The sequence below is a fragment of the Pagrus pagrus genome, assembly GCF_965226575.1.
Source record: "Pagrus pagrus genome assembly, chromosome: 23".
Classification (NCBI taxonomy): Eukaryota; Metazoa; Chordata; class Actinopteri; order Spariformes; family Sparidae; genus Pagrus; species Pagrus pagrus.
The window spans coordinates 16,560,957-16,586,847 of NC_140205.1; the positions used below are offsets into that span (position 1 = coordinate 16,560,957).

At 40.7% G+C, this 25,891-nt stretch overlaps 1 protein-coding gene across 9 annotated transcripts in view; it reads left to right on the forward strand.

The window, feature by feature from the left end:
* sox5 (SRY-box transcription factor 5) overlaps nucleotides 1-25,891 on the forward strand; it is a 259,406-nt gene that overhangs the window by 106,587 nt on the left and 126,928 nt on the right. For 7 of the 9 annotated variants that reach the window (XM_084346189.1, XM_084346195.1, XM_084346190.1 and 4 more), the window contains one exon: nucleotides 6,312-6,491. The exons of the other annotated variants lie outside the window; for them this stretch is intronic. In XM_084346189.1, coding sequence (XP_084202315.1) covers nucleotides 6,463-6,491 — 29 coding nt within the window. In that variant the 5' untranslated portion in view covers nucleotides 6,312-6,462. The remainder of the gene's footprint in view (nucleotides 1-6,311; nucleotides 6,492-25,891) is intronic. 9 annotated transcript variants of the gene reach the window in all.

Below are 25,891 nucleotides of genomic sequence, written 5' to 3' on the forward strand. Positions count from 1 at the left end.
AGTAGTTTTTGTGTAATCCTGCTGACAAACCAACCAACCAACAAACAGACATGGGTAAAAAAATAACTTCCTTGGCAAAAGTAATTATTAGAGGTATCATGATTTTTTTAAATATAAAAATGATCAGAATGAGCCTTTAATTTCGACATTAAGAGGGATTATCAAAATCCAGACTTCTGTCTGCATCCAGCCCTGCAACTGTAAGGCATTTGTATTGATCAACAAATTGTTAGTGATGCTGAATACACAGTATAGCTTGAGATCATTTAAAGCAATCCTTCATCCACGGATGAATGTGGTTTTAAAGTGTCTTAATTACCTGTCGTTGACATTGTGGCTACATTAACTGCTGGAGAGAATAGAGGGAGTGTTGTTGTGAGTTCATGCATGTTACTCCAGATAATTTTCTGTCAGCTCCTGAGTCACAGGTACATAATGTCTCATTTTCTCCAGTACACACTTTACAGTACAACTACTGTAAATGTAGTTGTACTAATATGTCTGAGTCAGAAACAGAGTTAGTCAAGTGCCCAAAGTTGGTATATTTTCTGATGTGGTAAGACTCTCCACCACACTGACAGTTTGTACTGAAAGTCATGTAATAAAAAACGTTGATGAGTGTCGCATTTTGGTGTCGTTTCTCTCCTGTGCTGTCAGTCTGTGCCGGAGTTTGTGCCACGCACGCAGAGGGACTTCAAGGTGCATTCAGGTGCACGTTTTAAACTTTGTATGGCAAAGGATATGTGTGCTGTCAGGGATTTCATTTTGTGTTCAAGTGCACCTCCTCAGGGCATAAAAGTCTAAAGCCTACAATAGCATTACTATCATTGCTGCAAACATTTTTAAATCCAAAATTGAATCAGATCGTGGATTTGGATAATTGTTCCATCCCTAGTAATTATAGTTCGTTACTAATTTTCTTTGATCGACTCATTTATTAATCAACTAATTGTAAGCTCTTTAGATTAACATGGATTAAAATTAAAGGTTAGGGGGTCTTCGTCATCATGGTTTCAATAATAACGTTGTGTTTAAGGTTATGGAATGATAATGGTCATGCTATTAAAAAAAAATAATACATTGACTTCTTCATGTTTAAGCCTGATCTCGCTCTATGATACCATCTAGTCTTTTCCTACTCCTATTTACATTCCAGTGGTGGCTAGAGTCATTTTAACTCATTTTAAAGGGGACATATTATGAAAAGCTCACTTTTGTAGTGCTTGTGCACATACATTTGGGTATCTTGAGTACCTACCCACCCACAAACTGAAATTAGACATCCTAGTCAGTTTTTTATGGGCTGCCTTGGTCAGAAAACATGGCATTCAGTGAGGCATTCAGATTTAAGCCTCCTTCTTACATCAGGAGGAGGCTCATTTGAATGTTATTGCCCTCAATGTAAAATCTTGGGAAACAGGTTGGAAGCTAGGCACACTTTTGTATTTTGTAATGGTTGCTAACCCGGAGCTAAACACATTGACAGAGATGTGAGATGAGTTTTAGCATTAGAGCACATAAACCATTGTAGTAATTATCGAAAATATAAGTATTAACTTGAAAATTAACATAATATGTCTCCTTTAAGGCAGTTGCTGAAATACTGATGCCGTTGTTCTTCTCGGGAGGTCAATCGGGAAGGAAGCTTGTTTGTTAAAACTTGTACAGTGAGCCAACCTTCGAGGAGCCATGCAGTTGGCAGAAATCAATAGATCTGACAATATTTTCAGATTGAAGAGAATTTGTCCTGTCAGGTCAAGCAAAGGTTCATCATGGCGTCTCAGTGAAGATCACTTCTGTGGTAAAAATGAATCCAGTTCTCTGTAAAGAATCAGTGTCCACTCACAGCACTCAAGACCAAAGCAACTGCCTATCGAGCCATGACAGAGCAAAATGAGCAGAGGAAAATAAGAGCATTAATACAATTGTGACACAAAATAATAATTACACATAATAGTGTTAATGTGTTGTGTTAATAATAACACAATCTAGAGATTATAGAGGCCTGTTGCTATGTTTTTTGGATTTACACCACTAAACCCAAAAAGTCATAAACATTTTCTTAGTGGTAAGAGATCATCAGTTAAAAGCCACACATCCCACACACAAATATACTACTCTCCATACGTAGTGGTTAATTAGTTCAGTTCCATATCTTGCTGTGTATTCTTATGCCCAACAGATCCTCTGTCCTCTCTCTCCTAGCACTGTCCAGAGCTGTAAGAGAGCTAATTGGCAGCTCGCTTGCCTGCCGCGACGGTGATCATGCAAATGTATTGGTGCTTACCAATAGCCGGGCCCATCAAAACATTACGATGGCCATTACCCAGAGCTGGGGCTGGCCTAACGAACATATGCTTCCCCCTCCCGACAACCACCCCCCCCCAATTCCTAAACTCTTATTTATGTGTTTAATTTAATGTGCGAGGGAAGAATTTCCGAAATTAAATTTGGTTTTCGTTGGTGCCTCCAGAGAGTGGCTGCGTTATAATAACATGGTAATTTTTTACACGTCTTTATGAGAAATGAGAAAATTAATTCTTTCTGACAAGCTGTAATTATTGGGCTTGGAACAGTTGCAGCTGAACAGTTTGGGCTGTGGTAGCCTGGCAGTGAGCTGAAAGAGAGAGAGGATGGGGGGAGGAGGGGGTGTGAGGGGGGAGTCTCGTTGCACGGCCAGAATCGTATACAAAGGAGGGAGAAGAATGGGAGTTGGATGGCAGTAATGATGGACAAGAGGAGAGAGCAGGACAAGAGGTGATGGGAGGAGGGAAGAGGAGTGAATGACTTGAGGTGTGAGAAGAAAAGGTGAGACAAGGAGAAAGAGAGGTGATAGGAGGTGGGAGGGAGGAGAAAATGGGGATGGAAGAGGAGAAAGAGGTGGGAGAGGAAAGAGAAGTAAGGAAGTCTGCATGGTGATGGTAGGAAAAGGCAAGAGAGAAGAGGAAAGGAGAGCGGTGCTGGGAAATGACGAGGAAGAGGAGAGGAGGAAGAGGACTGAAGGGTGGAGGAGTTGCAGTGTGAAACAACAAGGTCAGATCAAATGAAGGCGGAGGAGTAGACGTGAGGAGGGGAGAGAGGAGGAAGAGGAAAGAAAGCCGAGTAGAGAGCAAAAGAGGAGAGAGGTGGTAAGAAATGAGGTAGAAGAGGGAGATGAAGAAAGATCAAGAAAGAGGAGATGAGGAAGGTGGAAGAAGGCTGGTGAATAAGAGAAGAGAGAAGAAGGGTGGAGGATATAAGGTATGAGAAGAGCAGTGGAGGACATGAGGTGGCAGCAAAGTAGAGATTGATCGAAGAGGAGGGAGAGGGGAGAAGAGAAGACAACGTCTGAGAATACAGGTACATTGAAGGAAGGAGGACAGAGGGGTGGAGCAGAGGAGAGATGAAAGATGATGGAGGGCGAGGGAGGCGAGGTGCATCAGGACACAGGGTTAGATTAGAGGAAAGGAAACGAGAGGAGAGAAGAGGTGTGATGAGGAGTCATGCCTCGCTGTGTTACATCAGGTAGGAGTCCCTGTCTTCTTGTCTGATGTCATCAGAGGAGGCTCTTCCACCCACACCAGTGGCTCCTCCTGTGTCAAGGTTACAACACATTAATATTCACAGTCTACAGCCAGCCTGGCCTCGCTCCAGGCCTCCTTAGGCTCCCTCTGTCGCACGCACGCACGCACGCACGCACGCACGCACGCACAACCACACACACACACACTCAAAGCACCAGCATCTGCTCAAACTTACAGAGCTTCTTCCTCTTTGCTCCATCAAGCACAAGCATACGTTCACACAAACAAACGTGCCTGCGTGCATGCACACACACACGCATACACTCACACACACACACACACACACACACACACACACACACACACACACACACACACACACACGTGTACACACACACACACACACACACACACACACACGTGTACACACACACACACACACACACACACACAGCTTCCTCCTCTTTCTCTTCCTCCTCCCCATCATGTGCTGAATATGGAACATGATATTGATATGATGCTGCTATGTTGTCTTTTCTCTACAGTTATTCAGTCAGGCTAAGCACTCTTACAGTTGTTGGGTGACTCATTTAAAGACCCACTTTGTGTGTGTGTGTGTGTGTGTGTGTGTGTGTGTGTGTGTACAGCCAAGTGGCCATTTGTTTTCATAGCCTTAAAAGGAGAACCAGTGTCTCTCTTTCCCCTTCTCTGCACGTGAGTGTGTGTTTATGTGTGAGTCAGTGAAAGTGTGTGAGTGTGTGTGTACGTGCACTGGGGCTTGGAGGTCACTGTGATAAAAATGGTTTTGTACAAGTGTAGGCCAGAATGTACAAATGTCATGTTGCTTGTTTCAGATGTAAGTTGAAAAAAACTTCATAAGATAGTTTCTCTTTTAAATCCTGAGACATTTTAATTCAGCTCTGCATGTGGGGACATATCGTAATGGTTAGATTTGTTTTAAAGCAACCATGTGATAGTAAGACTGTGAATGTGGTGTGTTTGTGTATGTGCTCTTCCAGAAACCCTTCCTGTTTATTCATCGAGTGTGTTCCATTTTGTCCTGTGCTGTTAAATGTTTTATCCTAGCATAGGCATGATGGGACCCCCTGGGGATGAGGCATCTGCCCGCCCGGCCACACGCTGAATATTACATGACAGCACAGGACAGTGTGTGTGATCGTGTGTGTGTGTGTGTGTGTGTGTGTAAGATGGAGAGAGAGAGCCTTTGTAGGTGTCACTGAGTGAAGTGTCCACTTTGTTGCGTGACTCTATTTCAGATTTGCACTGAGGCTGTCTTCAGTTGTATATTGCCTGGCTTGCCCTCTCTGTGTGTGCAAGTGATTGTATGATGTAGTATTATAAAGAAACTTCTTTTTTAAAATGGTGAATCTAACAGTAAACCAAGTTTTGTGTTTGTCAGTGTTTTTTTAGATTGTAGTAGGTTTGTCTAAACTGTAGACTATGGGTTTTACATATGAGTAATGGCGCTACTGTAAGAGACATAATTAGAGAACATCAGTTTGCGTAAACATACAACATTTACTTTGCCATCAGGACTGGACTGGCAACACAAAGCAGCCTTGGAATTGCTGTCAAGAGGCCCCAATTTAATGCACAACATTTAAACTGACATAAAATGATGAAATTAAATGATAAAATGATCACTCAATTAATGTTTAATAAAAAAAAAATCTGTTAATTTGTATTGTTTGTGTTAGGCTAGTATGTAATATGATAAACGATTATACACATTTTGTTCTTTAGTTAGTTCATTTAGATAGTTCATAGCATGTAAGCATGACAAAGCACCTGCTCCCTGCTCACTGGTGTTTTTCCCTCTTCGCCACTATCCCCATCGACTGCAGGCTACTTCAAATAATCCATTAAATTTGCATGCTTTGCAGTGTCAGCCAGCAAAGCCTTTTTTTTTGTCCTGTACACTTTCTCTTAAGTTTTCTCTTTCTATCAACGATTTGTCAACGAGTGCTAGATACTTTAAGTTTTTCTGAATGGCCCTCACAAGATTTCCCGATGGCCAGTTTGCGCCTGCAGCATACATGGAATGCATGACTGAAAGTCCATTCCATAAAAGTTGAATGAAATAAAGGATCGTTTCCATACAGGGTGCCCATGTTTCCTATGTGCGCTTGATGTGCTGAAATATTAGCCTTAAAAGCATTCAAATTGCAAATTGCCATATGTTTTTAAAAAACAAGATGAAATACGGGAAGTCTAGTTTGATTCATACTGTGCGTCCAGTAGCTTAGACTACAACGATTTTACAATAAGTTAGAACAGTGATAATCACATCATCCTCCTTCTCTGCCAAATAGTAAAAGTTGAGTGAGGTGCATCTTATTCTGACAGATCACCTGGAGTTATTTGGTGGAGGCCTCTGTGTCAGAACCCCCACTGTACCACTACATTCATCCTATGGCCGTGATTGACGAGTCTTTGTCTTTTGATGCGGAGCAACATCAACACCAGATGTCAGGCCGAAGTAAACAGCTTATTTTCATCATGGATCCAACAGGAAAAAAAGTAATGATTTTATTATTCATTCAGAAGTGTGCCGTGCCACATTCTCCATGACACCATTCTGGCTTAAAGCTCACCAGCTCAAAATTTAAGTATTCAGACATTTTGGGGATATTTTGGCTGGAAAAAGTTCAGCCTGGATGACAAATGTGATAATACTTTTTGCACACAGCAAAAAAACAAACAAACAAGAGAACCTTGTGTCTTTTGAAAGGTTAAATCATTTACCCTCTCCTTGTGTGTGTTTAATGTGTGTGTTCATGTGTGCAGGTATAAGTGTTCTGCACCTGAGGTCTTGCTACTGTAGCTAATGAAAGGCCCATCTTCTCATGCAAATGAGGCTGCTGTTAACCCCAATCAGAGAGGTCGCTGAGTGCGCATCAATCCCACATCTCCCCGAGTGCTACGCAGGCAGCACACAATGGTTCCCACCCCTCCACAGGCCCACAGGTAATTACTGGGAGCCAGAAAGGGAGCGGGGCCAGGGGAGTCAGGGTCTCAGGTAGATGTGCGTGGCCGCCAGTGCTTTTCTCATGTCATTTATGGGAAACACAGGGTTGGTTTGCACGTTGGGTCAAGTGCAAGTGCTGTCTCCTACCACACCCCTTCCTCCAAAACACACACAGGCTCACAGTGTGACAGGTAATTACAGCAGGAGAGTGGCTGTGCTGTATGTAAGATTAGGAGGTCAGGCCTGCTGTCTGCTCCCTGCGGGCCTCAGAGCATCACCTCTCTGACTACGTCCACAATCAGCTCCATTAGCCGCCGTGTTTCCACGTCCTTCCACCTGTTGTTTCTTTTTCTTACCTGTCAGTTAACTGCTTTATGTTCGACCCATTTCCTGTCTGACAATTCCACATTGTACGTGCTGTTTGAAGAGCAAGGCAAAATGGCAATGACGTGACAGGAAAATAGCCACGCAGTATTGGCTGTGTCTCCCACTTAATACCAACCCTCACATCACTTCACATCACCGGTGGCTGTCAAAGTTGACTGTAAAAGTGAGGAGGAGGATAGGAAATTTGTTCATTCATTTTTTCACCATTAACAAAAAACATTTCTGACAAAATGATTGTTGGCATGAAAGTTAAGCACAGTATGAGATGTCTGTTAAAGTAATGACTTAATATGAGACCTTTTCCTGCAAAATTATTATGTGTTTGAAGAGAGAATTGTTCACTGGGGAATTTCTGATTGAAAAAAATCCTCCAAACTTTTGGGATCACATTAAATATGACAGTCCTGGTTTAGCATTTACTGATCAACAGGAATGTTGAATAAATCTAGTTTGGACAAATTTGTTTTATGCTTACGGTTTTGTGATAATTTGTGTGTCCATGTTGCTTTGTTACTTTCTGTTTAAACATGCTGAAGCTACATACACAAAACCCAAAACATGAAATGCTTTGTGCATGCTAGAGGAATTTGTCTGGCACTGAAGTCTTAGTCTTAGTCTTAGTCTTAGAGAGTGTTTTTGTGCACATCATTGCTTGATTTTGGCTGGGGAACTATGTTGCAAGTAGTCTGACTCAGCGGATGTAGATTAGTGGTATATTGGGCATATCTCAGGTCACGTTCTCCTTCCTTCCACCATCTTTGTGTTATTGTTTTCCAAAATCCTTTTTGCTGCAGGAAACGATAACAACAACCTCTGAGCTAGCAAACCTCCACGCTGAAAATGGCAAGTTACTCTAACACTAACCAGGTCGCTAAAGGTACAGTAAACAACAAGCTAGCAGCTGTTACCTTTTCTTTTGTGGGGATTTAACCATTTTAATGCCAAGGCTCGCTTCCCCATGTGCATAAGTTCACCACAACACTATTTTGCAGGGGCACTTTCCCTGCCCAAGCCCAATTGTGATTGGTTCAAAGAAATACAAAGAAGCTGTTTTTTTCACAGTACCAGAGTAATAATTGGTAAAGCCAGATCTTTCCTCAGTGCTATGCAAGACTATGTTGCAAGTAATGCCTTTTGCCCCCAAACATCCCCCACTTATTATTTTTAAAACATTCTTAAAAAATATAAAAACATAAAATGTAGTCCAGCAAGATGACATAAACCAGGCTTAACTTTTGATATCATCCATTCAGATGCTGCTCTTCGCTCTTTCACTCTTCGCAATGAAAGATCGCAGCCATGATGGCTTTCTATATTTTAAAATCCTGTCCGAGAATTTCAAACCACTCTGCAATGTTTTGGCATCAAAACAGTCTTCAGATTCAGGATAAATCAATCTGGATTTCCAATTCTGATATTGCAGCAGTCCCTGATGCAGCCTCCTTCATTGTTTTAACTAAGGGTGCTCCAGTCAGGATTTTTGGGGACAATCACCGACCACTGGAAGCAGCAGTATGATTTTTCTTCACTTTATTGTCATCTATAGTTGCTAGTTATTGATGGCATAGTAAAATCATCATTTAAATGTTGAAGTAATAAACAATTATATTTATTTTATATTTATTCAAAGAAATGGGTTCAAAACACAATTAAAAGTCATCTGTAAACTGCAAAAAAAAACAAAAACAAAAGAAAAACAAAACAGCATTTAGAAAAAGTAAATAGAACACAGAATTCAGGAAAAATTCTTTGGAATGCAAACGTTTTACAACGCATATTGGCCGATAACGATCAGTGCCCGATCAGGCTGATCTCATTCTGAGCACCTTCTAAAGAGAAGGGTGTCATATGTTGATCAGAAGTCCTTTCCAGCCTGCCTTGACCTTGATAAAAACATTTTTTACATTACTGGCAAAATCCCTCTGATAAAATTACAAAATGTTCCAACTGAGCTGTTTAGTAACAGGCAGCACGTGATGTGGTTGTACAGTAATGTTCTGTAAACATACAAATGATGTGTCAGTGTGTTGCTGTGTGACTACTCCCTTGTAACCTAAAATGTAATGAAAAATTAGTTTTCAGTCAATTGCCTTGGATTTCAAGGCAGAACAGATGAGCAATAAGGTGAGGCCTTTGACCCCAGCCCTGTGGTCCAGTCTAGGCTTTCCTCTTATTAAAAGTCGCTGTCTACACTCTGTGGCCTAAATATATTCTCTCACACATCTCTTTTCCTCTCCACTTAATTCGGCACACGATATGTGTGTAAGTATCTGCAGGTTTAAACACGTTCAACTCGATATACTATTGTATGTGCATGCAATGAGATATGATTGCCTCCCACTGAAGAGCACTTGACCATCAAAAGAATACCAGAGCAATCTTTTCCAGTGGGGCAATAATGGTCACCTTAACATCATCACGCGCTTAACCCTGTGGGCAACTGACGTCCTTCTGCTTAAATGCTAATCGAAGACAGCAATTTTTCTGTCGTATGAATAACAATGCCAATCCCTGTTTCCCCCTTGTCTCGCAATAAACCGGTTAAAAGCATCCAGTAGACTCTGTATTCGATCAATTGTAAACGATTAGGTTTGCCAAGCCAAATTAGGTTTGTGGACGATCAGCCTTTGTGACCCACGTAGCCTGAAGGTGCTTTTACCCTCTTCACTTATTAACTTGCATGCAGAGGCATTCTGAGATTTTTGTCTGTGTGTGAACAGTGAATTCTTCAGATCCATTCATTGGCAGAAAGGGAACATATTTTACTGTTCATGGTCTTTTCTTCTTAATAGTCAGTCCATATGATACATGACTTAGTGAATGAGACATTTGTGTCTCCTTTGTGGAAACAGAGCAAGCTCTATAAGAATGCTTCTTTTTTTATATCAGCTGGTCTAAATTGTGGTGAACAAAATGAAAATGACACATTTCTGCAAAAAAAAAAAATGTATTTGACATACCTTTGCTAGTATTGCAAAGTATTCTCAGTGCTTTTCCCCCCAAATCTACAGACTCCAGGAAAAAGGGATACCTTCACTTAATGATATCCTTATGGACCACCTCATATAATCTTCACACATCAACAAACAAAACACATCTAATCTTAGCAAAACAAAACTTCACAGTCTTATACATGAAAATAAATACTTGGCAAGACTGCAAAAAAAGTGAAACTGTTATATTTTAATATGTTGTTAATTTGATTAGTATAAATTCATACACAGTTCATCCCTATCAAGAACATCTATTGTGTATCCCTATCTTACTGTTTTATCAACTGACAGATTTTGGCTTTATCCAAACAATATTTCTTCCCATATTTATGTGTATGTTTCAAACTGGGTAAAGTGAAACTGGTATTGTCCACTTCAAAACCATCCATTCCTCAAAGCATATGAGTTGTTTTTTGGCATTTTTATGAAAACACCATTTAGGCTTCAAGCCTCAGGCTGGATGTTTTCATTGGCTGCAGTTGACAGACATTTAAGTCCCTAAAATACGCACCGTCAATGTTAGTGGCGTGCTACTGCCTGTGCATGTCAAAATGTGTAGCCCATGAATATTGATACGGTGTCCTCCTCACATAGCATTGGTTATGTAGCATTAGCAATTTAAGCAATTTGATCAATTGCAACATTTAGCATGTTCTTAGGGTCCAAGGCAAAACAGTTGTCTGTGTTTTGTGGCTTCAGACAAAGCGGCATGAAATTTTATGAATTACCTCTTTTGGCCAGAAGACTACATGTTTGAAAAACTTGTGGGTGTGCCATTAGAACCAAATTAACTTCTTAGCTCTCTATAGCTTGTTCATAGTTCTGCTCGAGGCTAGTGGCTTGAGGCTACATTAGCTGCTACTAGCACAACACACATGAGGACTTTTGGCAGTTTGGTGGCATTGAGGGTAATGTGAATGCATTTTTTTTTGACCAGGGATTTGAATTTATGGAATATTAAAGACAGTATCTCTTGTTCTGCTGCATGACTTTTGAGTCTGACAATGTTATTAAAGTGCAATGCTGAATCAGTGGAGTACTATATTTGTAAAGTTTGTGGAAGCTGGCTCACTAGGCTACTTATGTTCCACTTTTCAAGTCGATTTTCCAAGTGGAAGCTAGGTAGTCTAACTTACTAATTGTTTCCGAAGAAATTTAACTTTCCAGTTATGTTATTTCACTGCCTGTGAGTCATCAGCAGCTCTCACACATTCAGTGCTATGATTCATTCATTAGAGAGGAGTGGGGCTGGCTGGTGTTTGCAGTGTCTCATTCATGGGTCCAAATGACAACCTGTGTTTCAGAACAGAGTAAGAGTAACATCTGAGTCAGAGCCGCAGAGAAACATGGGAAGTAATCAAATTACACATGTGGTTGAGGCCATGTTCAGACCCCAAAAATATGAAATGATTGCCATATTGATATCTTTCCAGACCCATAAAATCCTGTTTCAGTAAGCTGTCGTGTGGTATTTACCCTACAAATGCATGAATCTGTTTCTGGACTTCCTTAATCATATTTTATTACTCCCCAGTACCTGAAGCAACACTCACCCACGAACACAGCCCCTTGTCTTGTAACACATGGAAATTTGCGGTGAAAATCTGAACCAATATTATCTACTGTAATTACTGCCCGTCCGGTACTAGTAACCTTTTTAAGTACTTTACTCTATTTGTAATAACACAAACATCATTTCAGTTATTATAAATAAGTTGACAATACGACACAATAAATAACATCAACACAAACTGTGAAAAAACCCAAGTTGTCACTGTAACTTCAATGTCTTCAAATTTGAATTTCAGTTGAATTTAATAAACGAATTTTCTAGCTTCTAATATACCTCTCTGTCCCCTATAAAACATTGTAAAAGACATAGGTGAGCACCACAAACAAGACTCCAAGAACTTCTCACCATAACATGATATAGGGTCCTGTTGCTAAACAGACCACTTCCTGTTGAACTATACATTCTCCCTCCAAAACAAAAGCAGTGGGTGGAGCTGGTATAAGGCGTTGAACAGAGAAGATGAGAAGGTGCCCATTGAGAAGAGTGAGAGAGAGAGAGCTCCTCTTCTCTGAAACGGGCCCCAGAACAGCCTGGGTGAGCCGGGGTTTCATTATCCCCCCATCCCTCTGTGATGAGGAGAAGAAAGGCGGACGTGAGAGAGAGAAAGAGAAAGAACAGAACAGAGGAGGGGAAGAAGAAAAGAAAGAGGCGTTTGATAGAGCTGTGTGGAGACCGTGTGTGAATGAGCCAGTGAAGGGCAGCCATTGTCTTGCCGCGACCTCAATTTGGTACTGTACGCTCCTCTTTTTACTGCACTGTCTCGAGCCACAATGCCTCCTTTCTCCTTCGCTCTACTCCCTCTCTCTCTTAAAGAAATAGGGGGATTAGGGCCCACTGAGGGGAACTGCGTGTCCAGATTGCCAACTATCATGAGTCTTCGCAGTGTGACGGGACGGCAGCGCGATATTCTACACGACATTTGTCAAATTGTTTGTTTGTGCATCACATTTTATTCTCTTCCTCCTCTTTTCCCGTTAACTTTTGTCCACTGTTGTTCTCTCTGTTTAGTGTAGCAGATAAAGAAAATCTAACTGTGAAAAAAGAATGCAGTGTATTTTTGGACAGGCTAAGGAGGGAGGTGCAGGAGCTGAAAGAAAGAGTGAAGAAGACGGAGAGTCACAGGGACAGAGGCAGAGAGCGCAGCTGTACTTCCTGTTTACCCAGGCCTTGTTTGAGACAGTGGGAAGGAACAGGGGCTGCATTCATCTCTTCTTTTCTACCTCCGCTGACCCCCTTCCTCCTCCCTCCTTCTCCTCCTGCTCTATTCTCCTTCAATTCCTTATTTTCTCTCTCTCTCCCCCCCCTTGTCTCTTGCTGATAAATTGTATTGAACTCAGGAGGATGAGCTAGATTAGGCAGTGTGCAGTGCTATTTGCTAGGCATGGGTTTAGTACTGGGACCGATTCAGAAGCAGAAATTATTATTAAATGTTCAGACTGGCAGCTATTACCATAGATAGGGACCGCAGATGTGACAGGGGAAGAGATAAATAGAGAAAGAAGAAACAGAAAGAGGATGTAGGAAAATGACGGCTAGGATGAACTTTTGAAGGAAGTTGGTTAACTTTCTCCCTGCGCAGTTCAGTTATTAGGAAGTTACCACCCCCCTCGCTCCAATCGTTTTTTTTGTGCCAAAACATGTAGCACACACACAAATAAGTCTATTAGAGAACTTCGGTGTTTGGGTTTGCTTTGATGGCGGGTAAACTAACTGTAACTGTACGCCAAAGCAGACCTTGAAACCTCACTGAGAGAAAGAGAGAGAGAAAGCAAATCCCAGTTGTTTGTTCCACCCACCCGAGCCGAGCCCTCCCTGACCTTTCTTTGTGCAGTTGGACATCAGACTGAGACACCGCAAAAGATGCACTAGATTAAAAGGACTGTTTCTGTTGCTGCTATAGTCCCTATTGTACAGAGGGACAACTATAGACAAGGCTACAGTCAATTGATCACACGTGTATTTATGCACAAACACACACCCCCACACATACACACAAACAGGCCTTCTTATGGATGCACAGATACGATGTCAAAATGTCGGTGTGACGCGGCGGGACCCCTTTCATCTGCATGCGCTGTTTGCGGCATTGACAGTCCATCTATTTGCAGTCAATCATTAGGCGACCATAGAAAACTGGCTGAATGTCACTTACAGAAAAATATAGAAAATAGACAAAGGGGCCGGGTGTTAACAGGGATGAAAATACTACAACTACAACCAATTTTTCTTCTTAACTCGGAAAATAGACACAACATGTACTGTCTAAAGGCATTTTTTTCTTGAATATAATAAAGTAAAACCCCTCACTGTTTTTTTTACTTTTGCTTATCTTTTGTTTCTATTGCTGTTTTTATTATACAATAATAAAATATATATATGTATATATATATATATATATATATATATATATATATATATATTCAGCACTTGTAAATGGTTAAATGCAGTTGCAGTAGAATTTACTTTAAACTGACTCTACTAACACACATAAAACATGGCTTAACAAGTGCAGTTAACAAGAGTATAAACTTATTCTCAATAAATATGTCAAGGAGACAAAACAATTGTTTTTTGCTAGTCATCATTATTAGCTCAAGCAAATGGGTTTTTAAATTGCATAAATTAGCCTAGCAGCTAGCTGACTTTTCCTTTACTCATAGTTTAACAAATTACACATATTACTCACGCTGGTTTAAATCACTGCACTGTCTGACAGAACATAATGTTGAAACAAAGTAGCTAATATTGCCAAAGTTAGAGCAACAAGTTAGCGGACTGCTGAGTGAGATGCCCCATTTGTCTGTTGACTTGTCTTTTCACCAAAGTCCAGAATATTGAGAACTGAGAGGGGAGTCAATATCCTCATCATCTTGTTATTGGCTGGTTGCCATAGTCTGCCTACACTGTTAGAATGTTTTTTTTTCTTTAAAATACAGGCACATCTTAAAAATGATGTTTCACTTTGCATTATCACATTGGATCCGGTTCAGTGGATTGTTACACACCTATTTTTTTTTAATCAAAAATGTCATTGTATTAATATTTTGTGAAAGTGCCAATAGTCATCCATACAATATTGTCACAAGGTCGATATCGTTGTATTTGGCCATGAATATTGTGCTATTTGATTTCATCACCCACTCCTAGCGTTAGAGTACTTTAGTGGAGATTTTGAAATATCAAGATTAATATTGTGGATTGCGATATAGCCTAAAATATTACAGAACTATTTTAAGGCTGTTCCAGCCGGCCGTCATTTAGGCACCTTTACTTAAATGTAATTTTCTTTATTAACTGTAATCTCAAGTGACTTACACTCATCATAAATGTAAGGTCTTGTACAACACTGTATCTTGTTTATCATTATCTTCAGTTTTTTTTTTCAGATTACTTATTCAAATTTTTTGAGACCAGCAAGGTGTTTTGGTGAACGAGGACTACGCCCTTGAACCATAGGAACTCGGCAGCATCCCAGCATGCTTCCTCCCTGCTGAAGTGTCCTTGAGCAAGACACTGATTCCCTGTCAGCTCTGAGAGTGCTGCTCTTCAGCTGACCCTGTGTTCTGACCTCCCTGTACCGTAGGAGCAAATAGCCCAGGCTGCATCTATCGCCTGTTTTTCTCATGATATTGATCACCCAAAGGAGGAATTTCATCTTCGTTCGCTGCTCTCCACCGGCAGGTCAGTGTGCAGGGTCAGCTTTGGAACAGCGCCTCTGGAAAATCGTAGGGGTTTATTGGTTTGCTCAAGGACACTCCATCCACCACAAGAGAAAGATTCGAACCTGTGCCCCTTGAAAACCCATTTTTGTCTTATAAAAAGAAGGGATCCTTCTTGTAATGGTGTTGTCTTTCTCATCCCACAATAGTGAGGTTATAGGTCAACTCTCTTAACAGCACTCAAACTTTGTTGTCCAACTACTCTCAAACAACTCCTGAACCTTCTGGGGAAAATGTAAATGGCTTCTGTTTTTTGACAACTTTCTATCTCTAAAACCTAACTTTGTCCGAGTTTTTTGTCTTCATGCTTTTGAAATAGTAACTTTTTAAAGTGTTTTCAGAGCTCCGAGGTCATGGCAAGAAGATAAATCCATAAGTATGTGTAAATCATCAACAAAATGAAAATCACAATTGCAATATGCAGACGAGACTTTCATGATTGCATTCCTAATTACAATGTGGTAAACTGCATTCCAAAAAGCCCATCCTCTAAAAGAATTACCTTCAAATTTCTAAACAATCTTTTGTCAGCCCACAATTTGATGCATTCCCAGACCCTCCTTTGGACTTTCAATTACAATTCATTTTGATTAAACATGTAAATACATCATCCTTGATGGTGTCCTTTGTTAGCACGGCCTTCTTTTGGCTAAAAACCATTCTCTCTTGAGTCTCCCCCATGTAATGAAGATTGAAGATTAAACAACAGGAAGGAGCCATTATTTTTGTCAGGGAATTAAAGCACCATCAATCTCACTTAATCTCCTTCCTAATATCTCCTCAGACGCCAGCAGAAAGCTGTTTTGCAGCTCAAGGTTAACATGCTTTGTTCTGTGGAAGCAAAGGGAGAGGGGAGAGGGATAGATGGAGTAAATGGATGTGTGGAGCTACTCTGGCATGCTTTGGATCAGGCTGTCCACCGAGTGGACACAGATTACGGCAAACTGTGTTGTGCCAGTACAAGGCCAAGGCCATGAGGTCGATGTAGAGAGAACTGACAGCTATTGTTTGGTGTGTAATTATCTCTGTCTGCCTCTTCGCTCGCTCATTTCCTGTAGCGACAGAGACGGGGACTGAGGGGAGAAGGGCCAGCGGTTTGCTGCTGAAGCCTTGTAACAGGTGGTACAGTTTGTCCTTGATGACCAACAAAAGATGCTCTGCTACTGTGTATGTGTGAGTGTTAGTGTACTAATTGGTGCATTATGGCAAAAATTGACCAAATCACATACAGTATGTAAGAGCCTTCATTGGTAACAGTGTGCCACATAATTAAATGGATGTTGTTTATCATATATAGACAAAATGTTTTTAATTTATAATCAATCTGTATTTGTACATATAGAGACATTTGACATGCCTTACATTGAAGAATTCCAAAAGAGCATCTGGCACAAAGGAGGAGCAGTTTAGGCTGGTGTGTTTATTTGTCTGAACTACTGTGCTTATCAGTGTGTATAGTTTATCCCTTGATTAGAACTAAATTTGCACTGGAGTAAAAATAGCTATTGCTATTGTTATTTCCATAAGAATACTGTTATTGTTATTTCCATTGTTGATAATCTGATGATTTACTTCAATAATCATGTGGTCTTTTAAACTGGAAAGTGAAACATGTCTAGTGCAGTTTCCAAGAGTCCAAGTTGACATCTTAAAATGTCTTAAATATTCATTTAATGGTTATGTAGGCCAAAAACCACCAATCTTGCCATATCTTTTTATTGGAAGATTTAATGTCAAAATAAAAAGGGTAGCATGGCTGTAGACCAAGTAATAATCTAATAATAATCTAAATAATCTGTCCAAGAGTTGGAGGGAATTTGTTCTCAAAACCACAAATCCAAAGTCAGTCATGTAGAAAACATTATCATCATCAAGTTTTGCCATCCCTGGAGTTACTCAGTTACTTTAATTTACTCTCACTGTAACCAAGTAGATTCATGCCTTTTTTTTTAAGCTGTGCGTAATATTCTAAGTTAAAACACAGCCTTTTTATTTATCACCACAGTATGTCACCATATCTGCCAAAAAAGCTGTGATAGTGGAGTTCCTGGCACTACTATTAACGGCTAAAGAAAGGATTACTTTATGCAATAGAACATCTGTAGAACCACTGTGTTTTCTGAGCTCAGAAGGCAGGAGTCAGTCAGACACACGATAATCAAATTTGATGGTGTCTACAAGAGCCGGTGATGGTCTGACTGAAACCTGTGATTCCCCATCATGAGAACCACTTCCCCTCCACAGAGAGATCACACGTAACCACAGTAACCATCTATAAAGCTGCACAAAAGAAGCAAGTGAAAATGGATGGGGATCGAACGCTCCAGTTGACTACCATTCGATTTACTGCTCGAGTGAGAGAGAGAAAGACAGTGAGGGTTATGTGGCCAGAGGATAGAATGAGTGTTCCTCGGCTCAGTTCATCGTCACTGACCAAACTCAGTCTTTCCTCTTTGTCTCTGTCGTTCTCACACTCTCTCACACACACACACACCGTTACAAACAGGTGTCTACTTGCGCACAGGTAAGACGAAATGTTGTTGTGCTGTCACACAGCACTGTTTGTTGTAGCACTTTTGTTTCAACTGCTGCTGTTCAAACCATTTTCAACATGCACTTTTTTTCTCAGTCTGAAAAAAGTGAATCATTTTTGATAGTAAGACATTTTGAATAATAAAACAAAAACAACATAAGATGGTCAGGGAGAAATTATATCTTTGAAAGGCTCAGCCCAGTGTCCTAGGAATGACATTTATATTGCACAAATCTGCATCTCATGATACACGTCCAGTTTAACGGTCAGTACTATTTTGCAAAAAAAAAAGAAGCTTTGTCACAGATCAAAAGTTAACTTTGCTTTTTTATAAGTTTGATCATTTTATGCCTTTATAACATTATTGACAGTAGATAGCGAACAGGATGTTGTGGTTCATTCACGGTGTCTTAACCTCAAGGCTACCCAGTCAAAGTCTGACACTGAGGACAATAATGCATTGAACAGGCAGTATAACGTTGCCATGGGTTGATTAGCTATACACTTTAACTTGGCCCCTTTTTTTTAGCCTGTAATAGGCACCATTAAAAGTATGCCAAATTAGCTATTAGCTGTTCCCGTTTGCAATGTACCCATGGACCCATGATGATTCTCAGGCAAGTTCTGGAGTTATAAGGAGTGTCTTTTTTAGTATGATTTGCCGGATGGACATTTATTTATGATGGACATCTGGGATAATGATATCTGCAGAGGTTAAGAGTGTAAGTCACACTGAATCTAAAAATCTGTGTATCATGTCTGTGTGTTCAAATTTCCGAGCAAGAGTATGAATTTTGACTCAATTCTGGCAGTTAAAACCGTAATAGCATCCATGAGCTACTAAATCAAGTTATTTTGGTTTCCTGGTTGTTCAGAAGGTTTTTGCTGTATTTCTTTGTTCAAATTCCTTTGGGTTTCTAGTAACACTATATATTTCCTCTTTGTGTAGAAGAAAGGTACTTTTTAAGATAAGAACAGAAAGGTTTTGCGAATAGTTAATAAATTACATTCTGGGCTTCTGGGTGTGTTGGATACCCAAAATTGACCCTGGATATTGTGGAATTGACTGAAAATCCCAAAACAATGACCTTACCATGTCCTTTCAAAGCATGTCACTGATACGAGACCCTGATAAGAATCATGTCTGAAACACTATGTGTGGTTATGTCCTTAAACTTAAAGCCTCAAATGACCCCAGTTCTTGTTTGTGCAATTGCTTATGCAATACTAATTATACACATCTGACCAGGAACACGGGAGTATGAGAAGAATTGGCATAAAATTTCCCCAATAAAGCCTTTTATTATCACAGACAGACGGGCTTTTCTTTGCTGTTTATTAGGTTTGTATTTTCAGTCAGTGTCTTCTGGGGTGAGCAGTTTGCAAGGCAGGAATAATAAGGGATGGTACTGTCACAGGAACCCATCTGATTTGGCGCTCACTTCTTGTACACAATGCAACACACACACCAGACATCACACGCAGACATGAACACACATGCCTGAGGACACGGTTGCAGGCCCTCGTCATTTTTGTTCTGCTCCCCTGTGTAGTTTTAAGTGTGTTGAAAATCTTGTGTTGGGCTATCAAAGCAGCGCCCTGACCGTTAATGGCTTTACGGCTTGTTAGTTAGTTTTAGCCCGCTCAGGAGGAGGGTGTGTGTTTATGCATGTCTGTGTATGTGCGACAAGGGGAGGTGTCGTTTGTGCCAAAGAATAAAAAAAAGGGGGACAGTGCTCAGAAGTGTGTTAGTGGGAATTTACATGCACACAGATGCCCTAAAACACATTTGAAGACACACATCACAAGCAGGAGACGACTGTATATGGAGCAGATTGACTCGCACACACAAACGCACAGAAATAGTGAACCAGCATGTCGATAGGCATCTCTCTTTCTGCCTCTCTCTCTGGGAGTCCGGTGAGGCCTGGCCTAATTGAGCTGGCCTCAGGAAGCCCATCATTAGCCCTGCTGCTCCGGTCACACATGGCCACCAGATGTGAGTCCAGCCACAATGGAACGCCGAGTGCCACTCTTTCTCTCTGTCTTCCTCTCCCTCTCTCCCCATCTCTCTCCCTCTCTTAGTCTGTCTCTCCCTCACTCTCCAGCCTAATAAACTGGCTTTTGTCTCCATGTGGCCATTGTTCGTTAAGCCTACCGCTGTCTGCCGTAAGAGAAGTCATCGGGGCCTGAATGGGATGCTTTGTACTGACAATAGACAGAAATAGGAGAGGGGGAGAAGATTGAGAGAGGGAGGAAAAGAGGGATGGAGAGAGAGAAGGAGGGGGAGAGGAAGGGTGCCCAGTGAGGATTTCAATGCACCCTCTGGAATTTTTATGGCTTGTTTTTGCAGAATTCAGTGTTGTGGGGCCTGAAATGTACATTGCACCTTTCTCACCTCCTTGTGTACACTGCTAGATGCTGCTCATGACTGGATGACTGGGTGTGCTTGTATTGCTATACTTGTGAGACCCAAATGACCTCATGTGGATAGACAGATGACAAAAACTACTTGGTGGCTCTAGTTTTCTGTCCTGAAGTTTGATGTTTGTATTTAGATGTTCATTCACTTCTTTGAGAGGAGATTTTATGTTCGGGGCTCAGCTTAGGTTCAAGGTGAAGGTTGGAAAAAGGTTTCGGTTTTGGGCTGCTTTTGACTTAAACAGGAATTTAATGCACTCTGCAAAAGTATGTGGACACAACATATGTGATAGTTGAACATCTCATCCCAAAGCTATGAGCACCATTATCCTGTTTTAACACCCTTTGTACTTCTGGGAAGACTGTCCTACAAGAACCTGGAGGGATTTACTCTCATTCAGCCAGAAAAGAATTTGTGATGTCAAGCTGACCTGAGAATGAGACTCAAAAAAGGAACTACCCTTTTCAGAATTGCTTTAAAAGTTTGCCTACATAGTGTTGCTTTAATTGTCTACCATAATTTCTACCTCAAGTTCCTCTCTCCCCTAATGTATCAACTCCGTTGACTTTTCTACGGCAGTGGTATGATCCATAAAGTCGCCCAAAAAACTTTGCATTTTGGATTTTTTCACCCTGATTCAGTTTTCAAAACAGCAGGTGAGCCATGTGTTGCGGAAGTTTGTCATAAATTATGTATCTTAACGAAGCTATAAAAACCCACGTGGTACCGAATGACAGCATGACAGCATAAATAGGCCTACATTAAATAGGTTTAGAGGAGGGATGTAATACCAGGAAACATCTTCCTCTCTCTGTTTCTCTGCAGAGCAGATGCCAATGTCAGTAGATATGAGGGTACAGTGAGGGCAGATTATCCACTACTTAACTGATTGCGGATGCCGTTGTTCTCTCAGACTGATAAAAAAAAAAATCGAGTAGAAAATGCTAAAATGAGTCTCCAAATACACTTGGGTGGCAATTAAGATACCTGTGCGTCCGGCCCAATTAAAGTCTATGTGTGGGAAACACTGCTGCGTAAAATGTTAATAGAAAAATAGCACAATCATTTGCAAACTGTGTTTACCCTAAACAGCTTTATGAAGTGTTCCTGAGCTCATGTATTAATATCTTTTATACAATCAGGAGCTTTACAAAATGATGAACCTCTCCCCATTCTTGATTGTGTGAAAGACTGAGCCTTTGGAGGATGCCCCTTTCATACCAAATCATGACACTATCACCTGTGAAAAGTTCCAAACTGAACCAAGACTTTATCAGTCTTTTGTTGCCCCATTCCAAACTTGTTCAAAATGTGTTGCTGGCAATAATTCAGAGTAAGTATATATTTACAAAAATCAATGAAGCTGATGAGATAATACATTAAATAAATTGTCTTTGTACAAAGTGGTATAATCCAAACCATTAAGCCACCAGCAACAGACCAAAAGTACACAACTGTATGTGGACAATAGTGTCCAAATACTATTGGCCATATATTGTAGAAGTTTTGTTTTGTGTTAATCGGGAAAATCCCCAAAACAATATTGACATATAGATTTGTCAACGCAGCAGTGTTTCCTCTGTGTTTTCTAACTCTAAAAATGTCTTTGTCTCTCAGCCACTTGGTGGGTGGGTGTCTGTGTCTATGTGTGTGCATGCGAGTGTGTGGGTTAAACTGTGGACGCATGGCAATGCATGATACATCTCGACGGCTGCCCTCATTTGAGACAAATGTAATTATCATGCGTGGCTGAGTTTTTTCTTATTATTGAAAAGTTAAGTCGCTAATCTGTGAAGTTGTTCCTCAACTGAATTAATTCAATTATCTGGCAGCATGAGTAGATATCAAGGTTTGACGTCTGTGTCTGTGTGCCTATTTCTGTATGTGTGTGCAATTGTAATAATATGCATATGTGTGTGCATGTGTTTTTATATCAGTGTGTATTAATGCTTGCCTGTTTCTGACATACTGTCCTGAATGTGCATGTGCATGGATTTGTGTATGGATGTATTTGTGTGTATGTGTCTGTGTGAAAATGTGTGAGAATAGAAGCCATGTTTTTCAACTCCCACTGGATCAAGGCCTTTTATAATCCACTGAGCCGACATAATTCCACCTCACTTACAATGGATTTGTCTCTGCTTTGTCTCCTCATTATTGTTCTCATTCACATGATAAGCTGCTTCATGATTCCATTAGCATTCTCTCTTAGCCCCCATGCTATAGGCACCAGTATTTCAACTTCAGCGCTGTGGAATTACAACTTTTTATTCAGCTAATCGTGGCTCGACTGGCTCGGAGACAGTTGAGAAGAATCTAATTGTTGGACTTACAAAGACACAATAGACAATCTCTGACTGTTTTTGTGCTGTTGTCATACTTTAGAACAAATGAACAAGACATCTGTGAATGCACATTCATTCAGTCAATATTCATTCATTCAACATAGACAAATGTGAGTAACGGTTAAATCATTCATTTACATAATTTATACAACTGTATTGACTCTACCTAAAAAGCTGCACTAATCAATCATTTTGGTTTAAATGACTGCATTTAAGGTGAAAGGTGTCACTCGCAGTGACCAACCCACTGATAGCTATCGTTCAACTCTGCAGTTTCCCTCAGGTCTACAGAGGCTTTCAGCATCATTCAGCTCTTTTTTTTTGGTTTTACTGCCCACAACCTTATTGTTTTGGTTCACTATCACTACCCCGAGAAACCACATTTCCAGCAGCAACAGGCAGCTGTTCAGTGTAAACGCTCAGAAATACCTACTGTTTGCTACTGGCAGAGCAGGAAACATTGAACATATAATAGTACATAGCAACTTGATAAGGAACATAGTGGGACATTTAGCTGCTAAACAGCCTTATACCAAATGTGCACTTGGTAAAAGTGCGTCAGTTGAGGAATTGCAGTTATTTATGAGGTAAAAGAATGTGTGTTTGTAATGAAAGCCGGGTCAAGTCAAAGCCAGGATATCAAACCTCAGTAAAGTTTGCTTACTTTTTGATTGTGGTACTTAAGAGATCAGTGTAGAAAGCAGAAATTAGTTTTAGGAGCCTGTTAGTTTAAGTTGTATAAATGACAAATGTTCACTCTGGAAATAATCTGCAATAATTTCCGTGCCAAAATAAACACTGTCACTTGTCACAATCGTCATTTTTCTTCTTTTGCTCCGTCATCTTATAGAATTTAAACCTCCATGGACACGGTCATGTGTCGGAGCATGATTTTAATTTTACTTAAGTGCATGGCAAAGGGTGCACAACATACATTCTCGAACCTTTGCCACCTTTGTCTTTCAAAAATTCAGCGAAAAATCTGTTATATCTGCTTTATATCTCTCTTTCTGTCTTTGTCTTGCTTCCTCTCTGTCTCTCTCTGTCAGACATGCTAATGCTATTGATCCTTATTGGAAACAGGACAGAACCATCTATATATAAGAAGACAATGCTTGCAGCGGCCCATAGATTTCTTCCTGGTGCTCTGAGAGGTGTATTGCAGGCTGTATCGGAGTTCATGGGGTTCTCACAATCTGTTGTCTTACGGATTGTATTGACAGTCTCCTCTGTGCTCTGCCTAACAGGCTGTTTTTATCAAAGAGGATGGCAAATTGTGGGGTATGAGCTCAATGTATGTGCGTGTCTGTGTGAGTGGATGATTGAGATTGTGTTTGTGCCTACAGATGGCATGGTGTGCATTGCTTATACAGTTATTTTTGGATTTTCTGTATTAAAGGGAGTGCAATATATTATTTGTTTTTTGTGGGTGTATGTATGAGTGTATGTGTGTGTGTGTGTGTGTGTGTGTGTGTGTGTGTGTGTGTGTATGCGACAAAGGTTGTGTAATTTATTTATCTAATGTCAGGATCCCAGACAATGCAACTCCAGTGTCAAGGTTGGCAGAGACGGTTGTCATGACAACGCTGGCAAACAATCTCTCAGATCTGGGCTCACTCTCTAAGAGGAAGGGAGGCTTTTGGAGACTGAAGAGCAGAGAGGCTTCTCTTTTTGTTCGTTTGTAGAGTGGTGGTTATTGATCAAGAATCGAACCCATGTCGCTCCGTTCAGAGGCCTAATGCACTTAGGACTCAAACTAGAAAGAGATGGAAAGCAATGGAGGAAAAAAAAAGCTACAGTGTATCAGGGTGGGGAGAGAAAAACAAGAGTGACTGAAATGAGTAGCGAAAGAGATGGAGTGGAGCAGTAAGAGCAAACATGTTTTTTTAGGAGCAAATCAATGAGGGTCCTCACACTCTACTACTCTAGTGTGTGAGTGTGGAAGCGCATATGGACATTAAAACACCTGCTCATGCAATAAAATCCACACATTTGATCAGCCTAGTAAAACTCTGAGGTTACATTTGTCCAAAGGCCAGAATTTTTCTAAGCAGACATTGATGTGGCTGGAGTTTCAAATAATAATGTAAAATATGTACGCCTAATTAGCCTATTATTGTTTGATATTTTCATCCAAAATTAGTGTTGTTGTGATTTACCTATATCAGTGTGAGCAGGCTCCTAAAGAAGAAAAGGGAAATCTATAATGATCACTAGATAGCCTACTCAACCAGAAAATGATGTCAGACCTCTGAAAAGAAGGCAGTCAGTGCTCAGCACAAAACTGACATTTGATCTACCAATGAATGAGTCCTTGTTTCTGCAGAAAACTCCACTTTGGGATACCAGGATGCAAACAGAAGTTTGAGACTCAGAACATAACCAAACCCAAGTGATGCCTTTCGCATCTAATATACATGCTACATGCTCCGACAACTCTGGTGTTTGCTCCGATAGGCATGCCAGTGCACTGCTGTCAGCTCCAGGGATCGGACAGACTGGAAACCAGTTTGATGGTGGGTCCGTAGAGTAGAGAGGATGGAGTTGGACAGTTATCCAATTCTATGGAACGGGTGAACGATGAATTGGCCCATTGCCAGGGGTTGGAAAGCTAATCAACAAACGCTCTGAAGACGCACTGGGCCTCTTCCGCTCTCACAGTGGCCAAAAGTCAAATCTAACCAAGTAGTTTTTGTTGTGCCATTTTTGGCATAACAAGATTGTGTCAGGACTGATTTTAGGAAGTCTAGACAATTAAAAGAACACCTGAAATTACATTTTTGGAAATCGGATCCGAACCACATTTGAACTTATTTGAAATGTGATTTTAATCAGAAGTCTCAGAGCGCACAGTGCAACACACAACAACATCAACTGTCTGCTCAGTGACTTGACAGCACAATTGTTTGGACGGTGAGATGATGGATCTCAATTTGTTCTGCTTCTTCATTGCAGTACCAACGTTCGTAGTGACTGACGCCTACGACAGCAACCCATGCAGACAGGTTGGTGATGTCTGGACACAAAATTCCGATCGGATCACTTCCAAATAACAGTGCAGACTGTCTGTCTTAGAGATCTGATTTGAGAAACAAATTTACTAACCTACCACGGAATGAGAATGTGTTCTTAAACCCAAAAACTGACATGGTGGACCGGCAGGTGTATTACACACTTTGGCATGATACCAGGTTGCCACATTACTGGTTGCATGCACATGCACATACACACACGAGCCCTACCTGCTCAGTGAAGGCCTGTCATGCAGGAGGCAGAGTAGTTAAGTGAAACGTGTTGAGCCCTCTCAGGTAATTACATCTCCATGCTAATGTCTAATTAGACAGCTCCAAGGGGACTCATCTGCACTGCATTAATTAATATAGTCAATCCAGAACTTACATACACACATACAATAGCAAACCCACAG